Here is a 14175-nt window from a genome sequence, read left to right as displayed (position 1 = left end):
TTATTCTTTGACATACACTTCCAATAGGATTCATTTTAATTTGCAATCATAACAAAGTGCAGGACAAGATACTGATACAGCAAAATATTGTCATTCTGACTCTTGAGATACAGTCATCATAATGTAGGCTCAAATAATGATATTTAACATAAAAAATAATCTAATTTGAATTGCTGCGTTTGTATTCTTCAACCCATTAGATATTGTGTATTGTGTTTTATCACTGCATGATTGTTTTGCAATCGTCTGTCATAGCTGTATCCCTGTGTCGTGATATGATCATAGTTGTAGCTCATGTATCAGGTATCATTGTGTATCATTAGCTTCCCTGTGATTCTCTCCCCTGGTTTTCACATAACTACACATGGAAAAGTTCAAGTGAGAGATCACTTTGCAAGTCACTTTTTTTTTCTGTGTAATTTGCATGATTGTTATTGTAAGCACAAAACAAATGACCTCTCTGTTTCCTTGTCTCGCAGGCATGCTGGTGGTCAATGTTACCTGGCGAAACAAGACATATGTGGGCACCTTGTTGGACTGCACACGGCATGACTGGGCTCCCCCCAGGTAAGAAACATTGCCCTGTTCATTTCTCATGTATTGTAGTACATGTTAGAGAAAGCAGGGGTGAAGAGGATATTTATATATGCAACACTGAACCTGCACTCCCACTCTTTTAATGCTGCTGTTGTTCAAATTGAAGCTATATGCACTGGTTTGCATAGTATCTGCACTTCACTGTCACAGATGGTTGCTGTAAATGTCAAGGTAGAAAAGGATTCATGATTGCTATGAATCATTGATGCGTTCTCTTTACCCAAGCTGCACTTGGTCTCTTAACCTTTTTATATTGTATGTGACATGAATCTGCTGTAGTAGTATCACTTTAAGTATGTATGGCTGGATGCAGCTGTATGCCTGTGTGCTGCTGGATCTTTAACGTATATGTTAGTCTGTATCTCTAGTCTGTGGAGACAGGATCCATCTGCAAAAGGCTGATGCTCCAGAAGGTAGCTGTAAAAATTGAAAGCTGCTCCTACAAGCCAGATTGTCGAGTACAATTATTGGGTTAATAGCTTTTCCTCAACATTGTATAATATTCTCTATCACACAGGCTGTAATTTCTTAGAACAGAGTTCTGTGGGCGGTAGCTTAAGGTGTTAGTAATTTCAGAGTATTTGCCTTTGTTATGTAAAATACCCTGGTTGGGTAAAATACACCTCCAAGCACTTGCTTTGATTTAACACACCGGCACTGTATCTCAATTTAAATATAACTCTGTACTTGAAATGCAAAAAAAAATCAAGATTAAAGCAGCGTTAATGGAAAACAAGGATAGACTGTATCAAACTAATGTATCACAGTATATCACCATAATGTTCAGTAAGTGAAGTTTGCTGGGCTGTATTTGCACCAAGATAGTCTTACAGTTTGCAGCACGACTACATTAGGGGCACAACATGAATAATTCAGAGAGCTTTCAACAAACTGAATATAAACTTGGGCTTGTAATGAGTCTAAATTCCTCTACCACTGTCTGACTGCGGATGTATTCACATCCCCTGCTGTGGCTAAAATTGTTTGGAGAGACTCGTAGAGGAAGCTGTGAGTCATACTAGCCTGCTGTCTCTCATTGTCACAGATTGCTAACCTTCACTGCTGTGGAGAAAGATAATTACATTACTGTTATGGGGAGATAAGGCCAAACTGCTATTTTAAGTATTTGAATGACTGCATGTTTTGATTACAAAGCAGCCAGACTGCTCACTGCTGTCTTTTCTAATGATGTTTATGTGTCCTTGATTTGGAAAGTCATTTTGCTCCGTAAGTACTTACTATGAAGTACTTACTCACTTACGGTGCACAAAATATCAGACTGGTATAGTATGAGGGGACAGAAAACAACAGCGATGCACAAATTCTGATCCTGTCATTCACTGTGGGCTAAGAACTCAAAAGAGCCACAAAATATCATAACTTGCAGAACTGTAGTGACTTAGTGTTGAAGTGCTTTCTTTGTAAAGTATAAACAAACCTCACAAATCAACTTCAGAACAGGTATAGCCAAGTGCAAAAATAATCTTCAAAGTATTTCCGTTGACTTTCTGTTTACTGAAATAATTGTAACAGGGGTGTGCACAGTAGCTGTGACACACATGTTGACATTCTTGATACAAATTTATTTAACAAAGATCATTTTAATATCTTGATGACACACAAGGGAACTCCATGAAACTGTGAATCAGTGTATGTTAAGGTGTGTAAAAGTACTCGGGTAAAACTGGCTTTATTTTGTTTGTATGTTCTTAAGTGTATTAACATCAATTGTACAGATCTGTTGTTGTTTTTCATGAAAGACTGTTGATAGTTGCCAAACAGGCCAATTTTACTCTCAGGGATTTGATGTTGTTGAATAATAAAACAGACAAATACCAGCAGAGTTAATTGTTTGAACTGGCACTGTATTAATCAGCTGTCACAGAAATGTTATTTCAGTCTGAGTCACTCAATATTTGTAATTAGTCAAAACTTAGCTGAAGCCCTGGGTTGTATTGAAATCAATGGAAACATGACATCACCCATTTCTTAAAAAAAATTTTTTCCACCACTGCAGATTTTGTGAATCCCCTACAAGTGATCTCGAGATGAGGAACGGCCGTGGGCGAGGTAAACGAATGAGACCGAATAGCAACACACCTATCAACGAAAACAGCAACTCATCAGACAACAAGGGCGCCACCAACAACAAAACGCGTGCTGCCTCTAACAGTAAGGGCCGGAGGGGAAGCCAGACGCCATCAGAACGTCGCACCCCACCTAACAGCAACACAGAGGATATTAAGGCCAGTCCCTCCTCAGCTGGAAAACGCAAGACCAAACCAGCCTCAGACATGGAACCTAATTCCAGCTCAGAGGATACCAAAGGCAACAAACGAATGAGGACAAACTCCAGTGGAGGGGTAGGACCAACAGGTCTCCCTATCCCTTCTATTAAGACTGAGCCACTTCCGCCTCCCCTAGATCGCACCTGCCCCTCTCCAGTTCTTATTGACTGCCCACACCCTAACTGCAACAAGAAATACAAGCACATCAACGGTCTGAAGTACCACCAAGCACGTGCCCACAATGATGATGACATAAAGTTGGAAATAGATGGAGACAGTGAATATGGAGAGGATTCAACTCTCCACCCTGAGCCAGGAAACTGTAATGGAGCATCAATCTCTCAGAAAGGATGCTTATCCCCAGCACGTTCAGTGACCCCAAAAGGTAGAAACTTTGATGCTCAAAGTCCTTCCCCTTCGCCTGGGAAGTTTGGTTCAAAACAGAGTAAAAAGAAAATCACTGAGACGGATCCAGAAACTGGTGGAACACCAATGGATGGATGTGATGATGGTCTGTGCCTCACTGATGAGGCCAGTAATGATGGTATAGATGATAAGAGAGACAAGTCTAAAAAGGGCACAAAAGCAGATAAAATGGCCCAGAAAAATCTGAAGTCGCCAAGGCCCATTGGTGCTGGCTCCACATCATCACAACAGATGTACTCCTTTCCTCCAGGAAACCCAAACACTTCCCCTGGGCTTACCCCAATGATACAAGGAATCCCCAAGAGTCCCCAAATGAAAGGCACACAACCTAAACCCCCTGCCATTGGAGAACCTGCCTCAAGTAGCTCCAAAGACAAGAAGAAGAAGGACAAGAAGAAAAAAGATGGAGTGAAAGAGGCTGACAGCCCCAAGCCTCCGGGAAAGGGAGGAAAACCGGAGGAAGCAAAGCTCCAATACCCTGAACCTTCTGATCAAGGAAAGGTGGAAGGACTGCTGAATGGTTCATCAGACCCTCATCAAAGTCGCTTGGCCAGTATGAAAGCTGAAGCTGACAAGATTTACAGCTTTTCTGACAATGCCCCCAGCCCATCCATTGGTGTAGCCAGTCGGATAGATGGTAGTGGAATGCCCCAGCCTCTCACACCAATACATGGGGCGAACCAGAATGGTGCAGACAACTCATCGGTCAAAACAAATAGTCCAGCATATTCAGATATTTCAGACGCTGGAGAGGATGGTGAAGGGAAAGTAGACGGTGTCAAAGTCAGGACAGAGGACCAAGCCATTAGGGAAAGTGTCAAAAAAACACTCTTTCCAAACCAGCCACCCAGCAAGGAGTCCCCATACTATCCTGGCTATGAGACGTATTACTCGCCCAATTACGTCAACCCCAGTCCCAGTGGGCCCAATCCAGGCATACCAGGGGCAGAGGGTCAGGTGAAAATCAAAAAGGATGAGGACCAGGAACAAGTTGAGGAAAAAGTCAAGGTCGAGGTTCATGAAGACCGCAAACCTGATGGAGTTGCTCCTGGCCAGCAGCAACAGCAACAGCAACAACAACAACAACAACAACAACAACAACAACAACAGCAGCAGCAGCAGCAGCAGCAGCAGCAGCAGCCCTCAGTCATCCAACAGCGATCCAACATGTACATGCAACCTCTTTACTACAACCAGTATGCCTATGTCCCTCCATACGCATACCATCCTGATCAAGCCTACCATAACCACTTAATGAACACCAACCCAGCCTACCGGCAACAGTACGAGGAACGGCAGCGACAGATGGCTGAGCAGCATCGGGCTGCTGAAAAGAAGTCAGATGTAGCCATAAAAGAACGAGAAGCCTCCATGAAGGAGGAGTGGAAACAGAAGAGCCCGATGCCACCAAGCCTTTCCAAACCCTCAAGTCAGTCAGACCTTGGAAAGACGCCTCAGCCCCCAGGCAAATCGCGAGATTCGCCCTCTGAGCCCTCCCCCAAATCCATTGGAAGCCTAAAGGGGGAGGACCCAAAGTCCCAGCAAGCTGAGGGGCTAAAGATGAAGCTGACTGAAGGGGGCCACCATGGAAAGGAGGACCCCAAGCAAGCACTAGAGTCCAGAGGTCAGGCAGGGATGGAACAGGCCATGTGGTATAGACAGGTAGGTACCAAACTAGTACACAAGCGTCAGAATAAATGCTTTCAAAAATGTCGTTCAAATATGCAAATGACTTGGGCTGACTTTCACCTTTTTTTCCCACCTGCAGCAGTACCCTGAGAGCCAGAAGCCCCAAGCAGAGGATGAACACCAGCAACAACAACCTCGATGGAAAGATGAAAGGGACCGAGAACGAGAACGGGATCGTAAATTAAAGGATGACAGGCCCAGGCCCAAGGACAGTCAAAGTGGGCCAAAGGAGGACGGCAAAGAGGGTGGTGATCCCAGGATCAGTTCTGAGGATCACAGGGCCATGAACAAAGACTCTCGTTCTAACCCTCACATGCAGTTCTCATCACCACTAGCACAGCACCAAGGCTACATGCCCTACATGCATAGTTACCCCTATGGACAAGGGTATGACCCCAACCACCCTGGATACAGGAGCATGCCTTCGGTAATGATGCAGAACTACCCAGGTACGACATTAAAATAACTCTAAATACATGCAAATGTGAAGAGGATTTCAATACTCTCCTAATGAAATAACACGCAGCATGAAAAATAGCCTACAGCCTTTTCAAATCTGACTGTTGCTGGGATGTGCGGGAGCTATTCAGTCATCTAGTACTCTTTAAACTAACAAGTTAAACACTTCATTTAGTGCAAGTCAGTGTTAATGGTTTCTTTTGGTACGATGCATGCTAGACTAAAATGAGTAATGATAAATATTTATCAAGCTGTTGACCCTACCCCTTATTCAGGAGTGCAAAATGGCTATGTAATAAGACGAGCAAGGCAGCACAGCAGTCTCAGATTATCTATCAAGACTAGCTGTACTAGACTCAGCGGGACATCAGAGTGCTTTGTGCCAGTTGTATTCAGAACTCAGTGAATTTCATGCAGAACAGCTTGAATGTAATTTTCAGCGATGTTGTTGTTGTTTGCTAGAAATTGCAGTAATGATTGAAAAATAAGAGCAGCAGGAAATGTGGATAATTTTTGTTGGAAGGCAAAGCACAGCATGGCAGTAATAAGCAAGTTAGATAGGTCAGGTCAATTATGGATCAATTTTACATAACGTCTTCACTGTGCTCCTGAAAAGGATCAGGAAATGAGTCATACTCCTATGCTCTCAAACTTCTGGGTAGGGTTTAAGGATGTAAATTATATTTTAAGTATTTTCCGTGATCGATCTTTTGAAATGTTAACGATCAATTATCGATTAATCATTAAAAAAACGTAAACATTTCCATGTCAAAAACAATGCCAAATGCTTTTATTTTCCCTGAATCACATTTTCCTTCACAACACAATGTATATAACTGATAATATTGAATATGTACGGATCGTATTGAGGTGTTCAAAATGTCAAACACTCTGAATATCAATGTGCGGAGCAGGCTCATGATCTCTGCAGACATACAGTCATATAAAGTGAAGGCTCGGACTTCAACAAGAGAACTGAACAGAAACATATTTTAGACTCTCAGTGCCCAGTTTTCTGTCTACTCGTTCTTATTGAAAAAAATTAGCATATGAACACGGTCAAGTGTCAGCCGGGAGAGCAACCGGTTCATAATCAGTCCACAGGTGAAAAAAAGCGCTCGTGGAGACCTGTCACTCAGCTGCAGCCCCCAGCTGAGCATCTCCGCTGTGCACAACACCTGTAGTCAGCTGATTCACATCCAAACATGCTTTAAACTTAGAACACCTCCCTGATAGCAGAACAGAAAATTTGAGACCACATGATGTTTGTTCCACGTGATATAAAATCCAAACAAAAAATGTGTTTGAGTAAGTTCTTAACAATCAGTTAATCGATACTCAATTCATTTTTGACATCCCTACTAGGGTTATTATATCAGAACTTGAAACATTGATGCAATCACAGTAAAAATCAAACAATATAATATTCCTATATATTAATAACATCTGAATTTTCTGTTTCACTGCTTTGTTTTCAATAGCAGTGCTCGCTCTCTTTGCTTTATCTCTATGTAACTCTACCACTGCTGCTCTCTCTCTTTCACTCACAGCAGCTCTGGGTTGAAATATGACTGCATATCTGTCTTTTTCAGGGGCTTTGGTACTTTACAATGCTATCTAATGTAAAAACCAATTAGAGTGTATCGTTTTAGAGCATGTGGTATTGAAAGTTGTTGAAGTATCTACATGTTTGACAACCTTTCTCCTGTGACAGGCTAAATTTGAGTTCCTCCATACGTTTCTGGAGTGTTTGATGAACAGTATGTAAGCTACAGAATATAGTGTACCTGTGAATACATGTAAATAAGGTGCTACAGTTTTTGTCACACCAACATGGCTGATAATTTGCCACAAGCTGGAAATGGAAACACTCTATTTTACAGCTGAGCCTAGTGTGTTCAACCACATATTTAGATTGTGTTTTCATTTTTCTTTCTAAAATGATTCCTTGTACATAAAATATGCCACTACTGGACTTTATGACTCTGAATTCCTGGATATAGCCCTTTTATGGTGTGACATTTTGGCCAGGAGTCAAACTTGACTGCTTGTTAAGCTCTAAAATCAATGATATTCCCTATCCGGCTTGATTGATGTTATCATTAAAGGCGACTAATATGTCATTAGCTGTCACATTTGTATACATTATAAACCTCATTTGAAACAATCCATTTTCTTCTTCACGTGTAGGCTCCTACCTGCCTGGAGGCTATCCCTTTTCTCCGTATGGCAGTAAAATAGCCGGGGGTGAAGAAGGCAATGACAAATCTCGTGTTAGCCCTACTGTCTCCAAAACAGCAACAGACTCCAAAGCTTTGGATATCCTGCATCAGCACGCCAGCCAATACAAGAGCAAATCCCCGACAGTAGGTGACAAGCCACCGCATGACAGGGAGAGGGAGCAGGACAGAGGAGCTGCTGGAGACAGAGATCGAGAAAGGGAGCGCGAGAGGGAAAGAGAAAGAGATGTGGACCGACCACGGTCCTCACCCTCCCAACGCATCATGCCCTCACACCACCACCTGGGATACCCGCTGCTCTCAGGGCAATACGACCTGTCCTACGCTACAGGTAAGTCACTCTTTACTACTACTAGTACTAGCCAGTATCAGTATTAGTACTATTACTGCTATCAGTATTGGAATAACCCTGTTTATTACTGGTCCTACAGATTTCAGAGTTAGCTATAATACATGTAAAACAGATTCAAGCCGGCTACCTAAATTAAATGTGGTCCACGCTGCAGAATACGTAATGTAAAGTAAATGCAGAATATTTAATTATGGCAGAACAGCAATCTAAATTCACAACATAAATAGGCAACATCTCTGATAGACACACACTGGTCATGGGTCTCTCCTCATCAGCTATTGTTACAAGCCACCAAGCAGCAACCCCCTCCCTCTACCCGCCACCACAGAGGTGAGAGCAGTAAGACCTTCTTGGCTGGAGAGAAAGAAAGACAGTAAAACAAAACACAAGCCTACTGAGAGCCATCAGTAACCTGAGAGCTGTGTTAATGCAGGTGGCAGACATTTTGCTCCATATAAACAAGTCCTTAGAAGATATGGAGGTGAAGAGTTATGTGTACTGGCACAGATGTCCTGTGAATATGAAAAAAACCTCTTGTTTCTTTGTCCTTGGTTTATGTGATTCGAAGTGAAAAGAACACCCTGCTCTGCTCTGTCCTTACAGTATTTATGTTGTAGACTTTGAAGCAGCAACCTGTGAGGACAGCAAATCCTGGCCAAACATAGCCTTTTCTCCTCTGCTGCAATCTTGTACAATATGCAGTGCAGCATTTAGCCCCCCAGCTTATCCATTCTAAGTAGGTCCTGTGAGGACAAGTGGATCATGGTGTTGATAATAGAGACATGAAAAGAGCCAGCCAAGACGCTGCAGCAGAGCAGACTGCACTGACATCTAGTGGAGGGCTTTGGAATTACAACACAGCCATTTGAGAAAGAAGTGTAGTTTAATACAACAGCTGTGCAGTAAAATCTGATTTCAGTAAGGTCATGTTTAAATTAATATGGTATGAGAGAAGACACCATTTAATATTTACTGATGATGTAATTCACTTCTTCCAGACAGGTTTACCTAAAACTGCAACCTCATTAACAAAATAATAATAATTTACATTCAGTGGTGGATGGAGCATCTTAATTCTTTGAAATTTCACAAAATACATTCTACATTTAGATTTTTCAGAATAAACTTTTATTGCACCACTATCATGTACCAAAAACTGCAAAAGAAAAGAAGAAATTATAGTTATAGTTTGGGTCGTATTGCCTGTAATGGATAGGATAGCTGAGAGAGACAGGAACAGGGGAATGGAGGGAAGCGAGCAACAAATGGTCGAAGCCAGGAGTTGAGCCAGGGAGCGCTGCTGCGAGGACTACTATTGCCTCTGTACATGGGAATGCACTTACACCGCTGAGCCAATGGCACCACAAAAAACAGCATTTTTTAAGATGGAATCTGTATCATCTTAATGTACAAAATAATAAGTGAACCCTAAACTCTAATAGAATAATCAACATTAAAGTCTATATGAAACAGAGTGCTGTAGGAGTACAAAGTACACTGAAATAGAGAAGTACAAACACCATAGAGCTGATCTTCTGTGCCTCACTTGACTGAGTCTTTTCTTGTCTCTCTCACAGGGAAACCTGACCGTCACACCTCAACCCTGCAAAGATTCATGTGACTGGCTCACATGTGAAGAGAATCTCCCGGGTGTTACCTTTTTAGACATCAGTTGAATGGTGTTTCTATCTATATTTTTAGTTCTTCTGCCCGGAGGCGAGGCAGATTGTCGTTTTTTTTTTTGTTTGTTTGTTTTTTTTTTATCCCTCCCCTCGTAAGTGACCCTAAATCTTCCCAAACCCCGGACTGTAACAGGACTGGTTCAAGGTTCAAAGCCATCACTCTGCCTCAGCATGCAGAGGAAACACCGACCCGCTGGTTATCTAGTCTTTGCACTGTCAACAAATACAATGCAAAAAGAGACTATTGGACTGCCAGAACAGCTTCTTTTCTTGTTCTTTTTTTTGTCTTTTTGACTGCATTGTTTTTTGTCACATGCAGAGAGAAATTGGCCGGGGACATTGGGGAGTCAGGTGGCTGATGGGAAAGGGGAGTCAAACTAAATTAAAGACTGAGAAGAAAAAGTGAATCATATTGAAATGATTTCGACTTTATGTCTTTGGCTTATCGAATGCCGTGAAACAACAGTATATCCTAAACTTGACAAACGTTTGGCTATATTTCTTGAGGAGAGGGAATATGGCAATAGCTGCTTTCTTCAGAGACTTACGGAGCCTGAGACTGAAGGTTTTTTCATTCTCCATCATCATTGCTGATTCCCATCCTCTTTGAACCCTCACTTCTCGTTTCAGGGATGATGTCGTCATGTTTTATTGCGAAGGGACCGCGCACACCTCAATGGAGAATAAACACTATTCATGTTTTCTTTCTCTCGGTAACACTTCATATCATTGTGCTCATCCTTGAATGTGTCTGATGCTGGTGTTAGTCCTGTCTGTCCTCACCACGAGAGGGTCATGTCTGTCTCTGCACTCACTCAAAGGGGGAAGCCACATTAGCAAACGGTCAATCCACGGGGCATTGTCATCACTGTGTCAGGCACCTTGTGAGGGGTTTGGTGTTTCACTGTCAGCTTGGGCTTTTTCACCTGGTTAAACTTTGTTTTACTGTAAAAAAAAATGTGAAACTTCACTTCAAGATCTCCCAGCTGTAATATAGACTTTTAGCCTGTGCAGAAATGTTTATATCTCTCCCAGCAAACAGCTGTTAAAAAACTGCCAGTGTTTGACATTTTGGGGCTTTCACAGCATTAACATTGGGGGCTCAGATCATTCATGCTGCATAGTTAATCAATGTCTCACTCTGCTGCTTCTTTCCAACAGCTTTGGTTGTCTGGCTGCAGATTTGATCTTCATTTAATTTGCTTGACCTAAACTTTGAAACATCACAAGCTATCCTTCACAGCATGCAGTGTGCAACCAGACCTCTGAAGTGCCGACAACATCTCAGATCTTTCTCAGCGATTAAACGGAAACTCACATTTCATAAAAACAAAACGTGAAGCAGTCCGATTTTTGGGAGGTTTTCATTGAAAATTTCTCTCGGTGCTTTGCTTGCTTGTGTGGCTTTACCAAAACACACATTCAACTCGGACAGCTTTGAGCATATTTCATGTCTGTGTTTCAACCAGCTGGCTTTTGGCTCAGTCTGTTCTAAGCCATCAGCTTTGTTTAGTCGCTGCCTGTGCTGTAAGATCAACCACCGGCACATTAAACCTTAAGTGCATGAAGTGACCCAAAAAATCTTTCAGCTGTTGCAAACATGAACCAATCAGATGCATTCAATGATTTCAAGTTAGAAGGAAGGGTGAGCCAACAAACAGCTCGGAGCAAAAGCTAATACAGTTAAATTAGTGAAATGGGACTTTAATGACGTGGACACGGCCGAGGCATGAAAGAAGAGAAGCATGTCGCTTTCTAATTTTTGAGCTCAAACTCGTGGCAACACTGTAAATTAAGTCTTGAAATGTCCTCTCAAAGTGACTGTCAACACAGCCTGTGCTACAAGAAGACCCTCTCTGCTTTAAATTACACTTTGTTATACCTCAGGGCTGTAAGTCAAACTCTCTCCCTATGCTGTTTGCATTGATTTTTGAGGGCTTCTCTTTATAGATGTGAAAGGGTGCAGTTTCTGCTGCGAGCTGGATGTGCTGAAGTGGTTCATTGACATGATAAATTGGCTCAGTCATGCTGGGATACACTAAAGTTTTAAACTGTCTTTAGGTTCTTCAGAGACATTAGAATGAGAGCAGTGTGGACCATGCTGTCATTGAATTCAGTTTGATTGATTTCAGTTTTCAAACACTTTTAATGTTACCATTTTTGTAGTTTTCCTCATTCAACACTGTATGTGTTCGACTCCATGACTCACCAGTTAATCTGTCACCCTGTGAAGTTGGATTAGAGCGGTTTCAGACACTCATGGAACTCTTCATTTCGAGGTTCTTGGACATTCCCAGTAAATACGTTGCCAGTTTGTCGTCCCACAGAAGTTCACAAGATGGTATATGTTTTGATTTTTTGCGCATTTTTAAGAAGAATGGCTAAAATGATTAAGCTGAATGTGGTGGTGTTTGAATTGTACTTAATCTGTAAGGGTAATCTAGGCAGCTGTGATGTTGTCATTAAAGTCAGTGGGTTTTTAGTACCAGCAGACTGCATACAGTACATATAGTTTTTATCAGACAATGGTTGTGACAAGTGCATTTGTTCTCTCTCTCGCTCTGAGAGTAGTAATGTTATCTCAGTAGTAAGCAAAGCCCAGTGAAAATCCTATATACTAAAGTGTATGAAAAGCCAGAAAAAGTCATGTTTGCTATCAACATATTGGAAAGTGCTTGGCTCTTGTATTTTGCAGGACTGTATTTGTTTCATGGTGAAGAGTATATTTATTGGCCAGCAGTTGTCTCAATTGGTGCCTAGTTGAACATTCTTCTGTGAAAACGCAGAGACACTTGCTCGTTTGTCATTTCCTGACCCACCTACTGTCACACAAACGCCCCCCACCTTCCCTGCACCCCTCACCCTCCCAAAAAAAGAGTACCAGTCCCGGTGCTTGCAAGGATGTTTACAATGTCTTCATTTTCTTTCTGTGTGAGAAGATTCAGAACTCTTCACCCTCTCCTTCTCCTCCTCCTCTCTCCCGCCCTTCAGGAGTTTGTGTAAAGTGTACATTACCATGGTTCTTTTTTATACAATACTCTGTAACTTGCCTTTGTAAATTTGGGCTGGAAAAAAATAAATCTTTTTATGAGACTATCTGTCCTGAGAGCTGCTCAATGGTTCGCTCTGTTGAGGTTATTATGGTCTGTTTTAAAATGATTTCAGCTACCGTCATCTCTCCAATATGTCTGTGCAGGTTTTAGCTTCAGAGTCTTCAAACATCAAAGTCTGAGTCACTGAAACAATCAGTTCACTTCACAGAAAACAGTTTCATCATTCATTCAGGGACCTGAAGGTGTGTTACATTCTGAATTTTAACAGTGACAAATTGTACTTCAATTCAAAATGAAACATGGTTGATTCACAACATAATCTGGATGGTTATCTACACAGGACCTCATGTAAACCTTAAATCCCTTATTGCAGAACACAGAAATACTGTCATCATATGTTCTTATATCCTGTCTAATTCCAGAGGGGGCATTTTTCTCCCAAATCTGGTGTAAACACATTGCACATGTTTTTTCTGTCTTGATAAAGGCTGCAAGAGTCTTTTTATTTGAATGTCTCTTAAGTGTGTGAATGACGTCAAACAAGTCACCAGATTGCATAAACTAAGGTTCAAACATTTCTTATGAATTCCTGTGGATTACCTGGGGGAGCTGACTGGATGATGTTGGATTAGATTTAAACTGCACTGTGACATCTGGCCACAGGAGAGCAGTGTCTCTGAAGAGGCCACAGTCCGTCTTCACTGGATCAAATATCACATTTTGTCCTGTTTTGCTGAGAACTAACCCACTGAATCAAACCTTTCAGTGTAACAGAAGGTACATTCTGTTATTTCGTGTGAGGAAACATTTGTGCACCTCTGTGAAGAAGAATAATGTTTTAAAGGTTTCACTTTGAGGCGGTGTGTAGTCCTGGTTTACGTTTCCCTCCTCTGAAAAATGTTGTTTAACATGACTTTACCCTGCAGGGGGATTTATCCTCAGAGGCTGTTCTCATCTTAAAGGGGCAGTGAGGAGTCATCCTGTAAACAAACACGTTATATTTACACTCAGTGCGTCCTTGAGGTCTAACAAATGTCTCCAGTGTATTTTTGTCTTCATAAAACATTCATACAGCAGTTTTCTGGTACATTGCAGCCATTTTACTCCCACCTGTAGATCATCAAATGTTGGTAGAACTGTTTAACTTTGTGTCCTCGTATGTGTGCACAAGTTAAACAAAACGGCTTCATAGTGTTACTTGAGGTCAAAAACTCCACAGGTAACTTCTATCATTTCAAAAGAACATTGTTCATACGATCCAATCATTCAGAGATATGTTTTCATTAATTAAGAGGAAGGAGCCAAGGTCATTTCAAGGAGTTGTGAGTTGTTTGTTGTGCCTGAAGGAAAAGCCTGATCAGTTATTATTCGATGCAGAGTATTTTCATG

At 41.7% G+C, this 14175-nt stretch overlaps 1 protein-coding gene across 1 annotated transcript in view; it reads left to right on the top strand.

Annotated features, from left to right (window-relative positions):
* LOC117810282 (zinc finger protein 609-like) overlaps positions 1-12829 on the top strand; it is a 102318-nt gene extending 89489 nt beyond the window's left edge. The window contains exons 4-8 of the mRNA XM_034680033.1: positions 480-567; positions 2615-4973; positions 5080-5449; positions 7650-8030; positions 9629-12829. Of these exons, the coding sequence (XP_034535924.1) occupies positions 480-567; positions 2615-4973; positions 5080-5449; positions 7650-8030; positions 9629-9672 (3242 nt within the window). The 3' untranslated portion in view covers positions 9673-12829. The remainder of the gene's footprint in view (positions 1-479; positions 568-2614; positions 4974-5079; positions 5450-7649; positions 8031-9628) is intronic.
* The last annotated feature ends 1346 nt before the right edge of the window (positions 12830-14175 follow it).

Source organism: Notolabrus celidotus, chromosome 3 (assembly GCF_009762535.1).
Source record: "Notolabrus celidotus isolate fNotCel1 chromosome 3, fNotCel1.pri, whole genome shotgun sequence".
Taxonomy (NCBI): Eukaryota; Metazoa; Chordata; class Actinopteri; order Labriformes; family Labridae; genus Notolabrus; species Notolabrus celidotus.
This window is presented reverse-complemented; position numbering and strand designations above follow the sequence as displayed.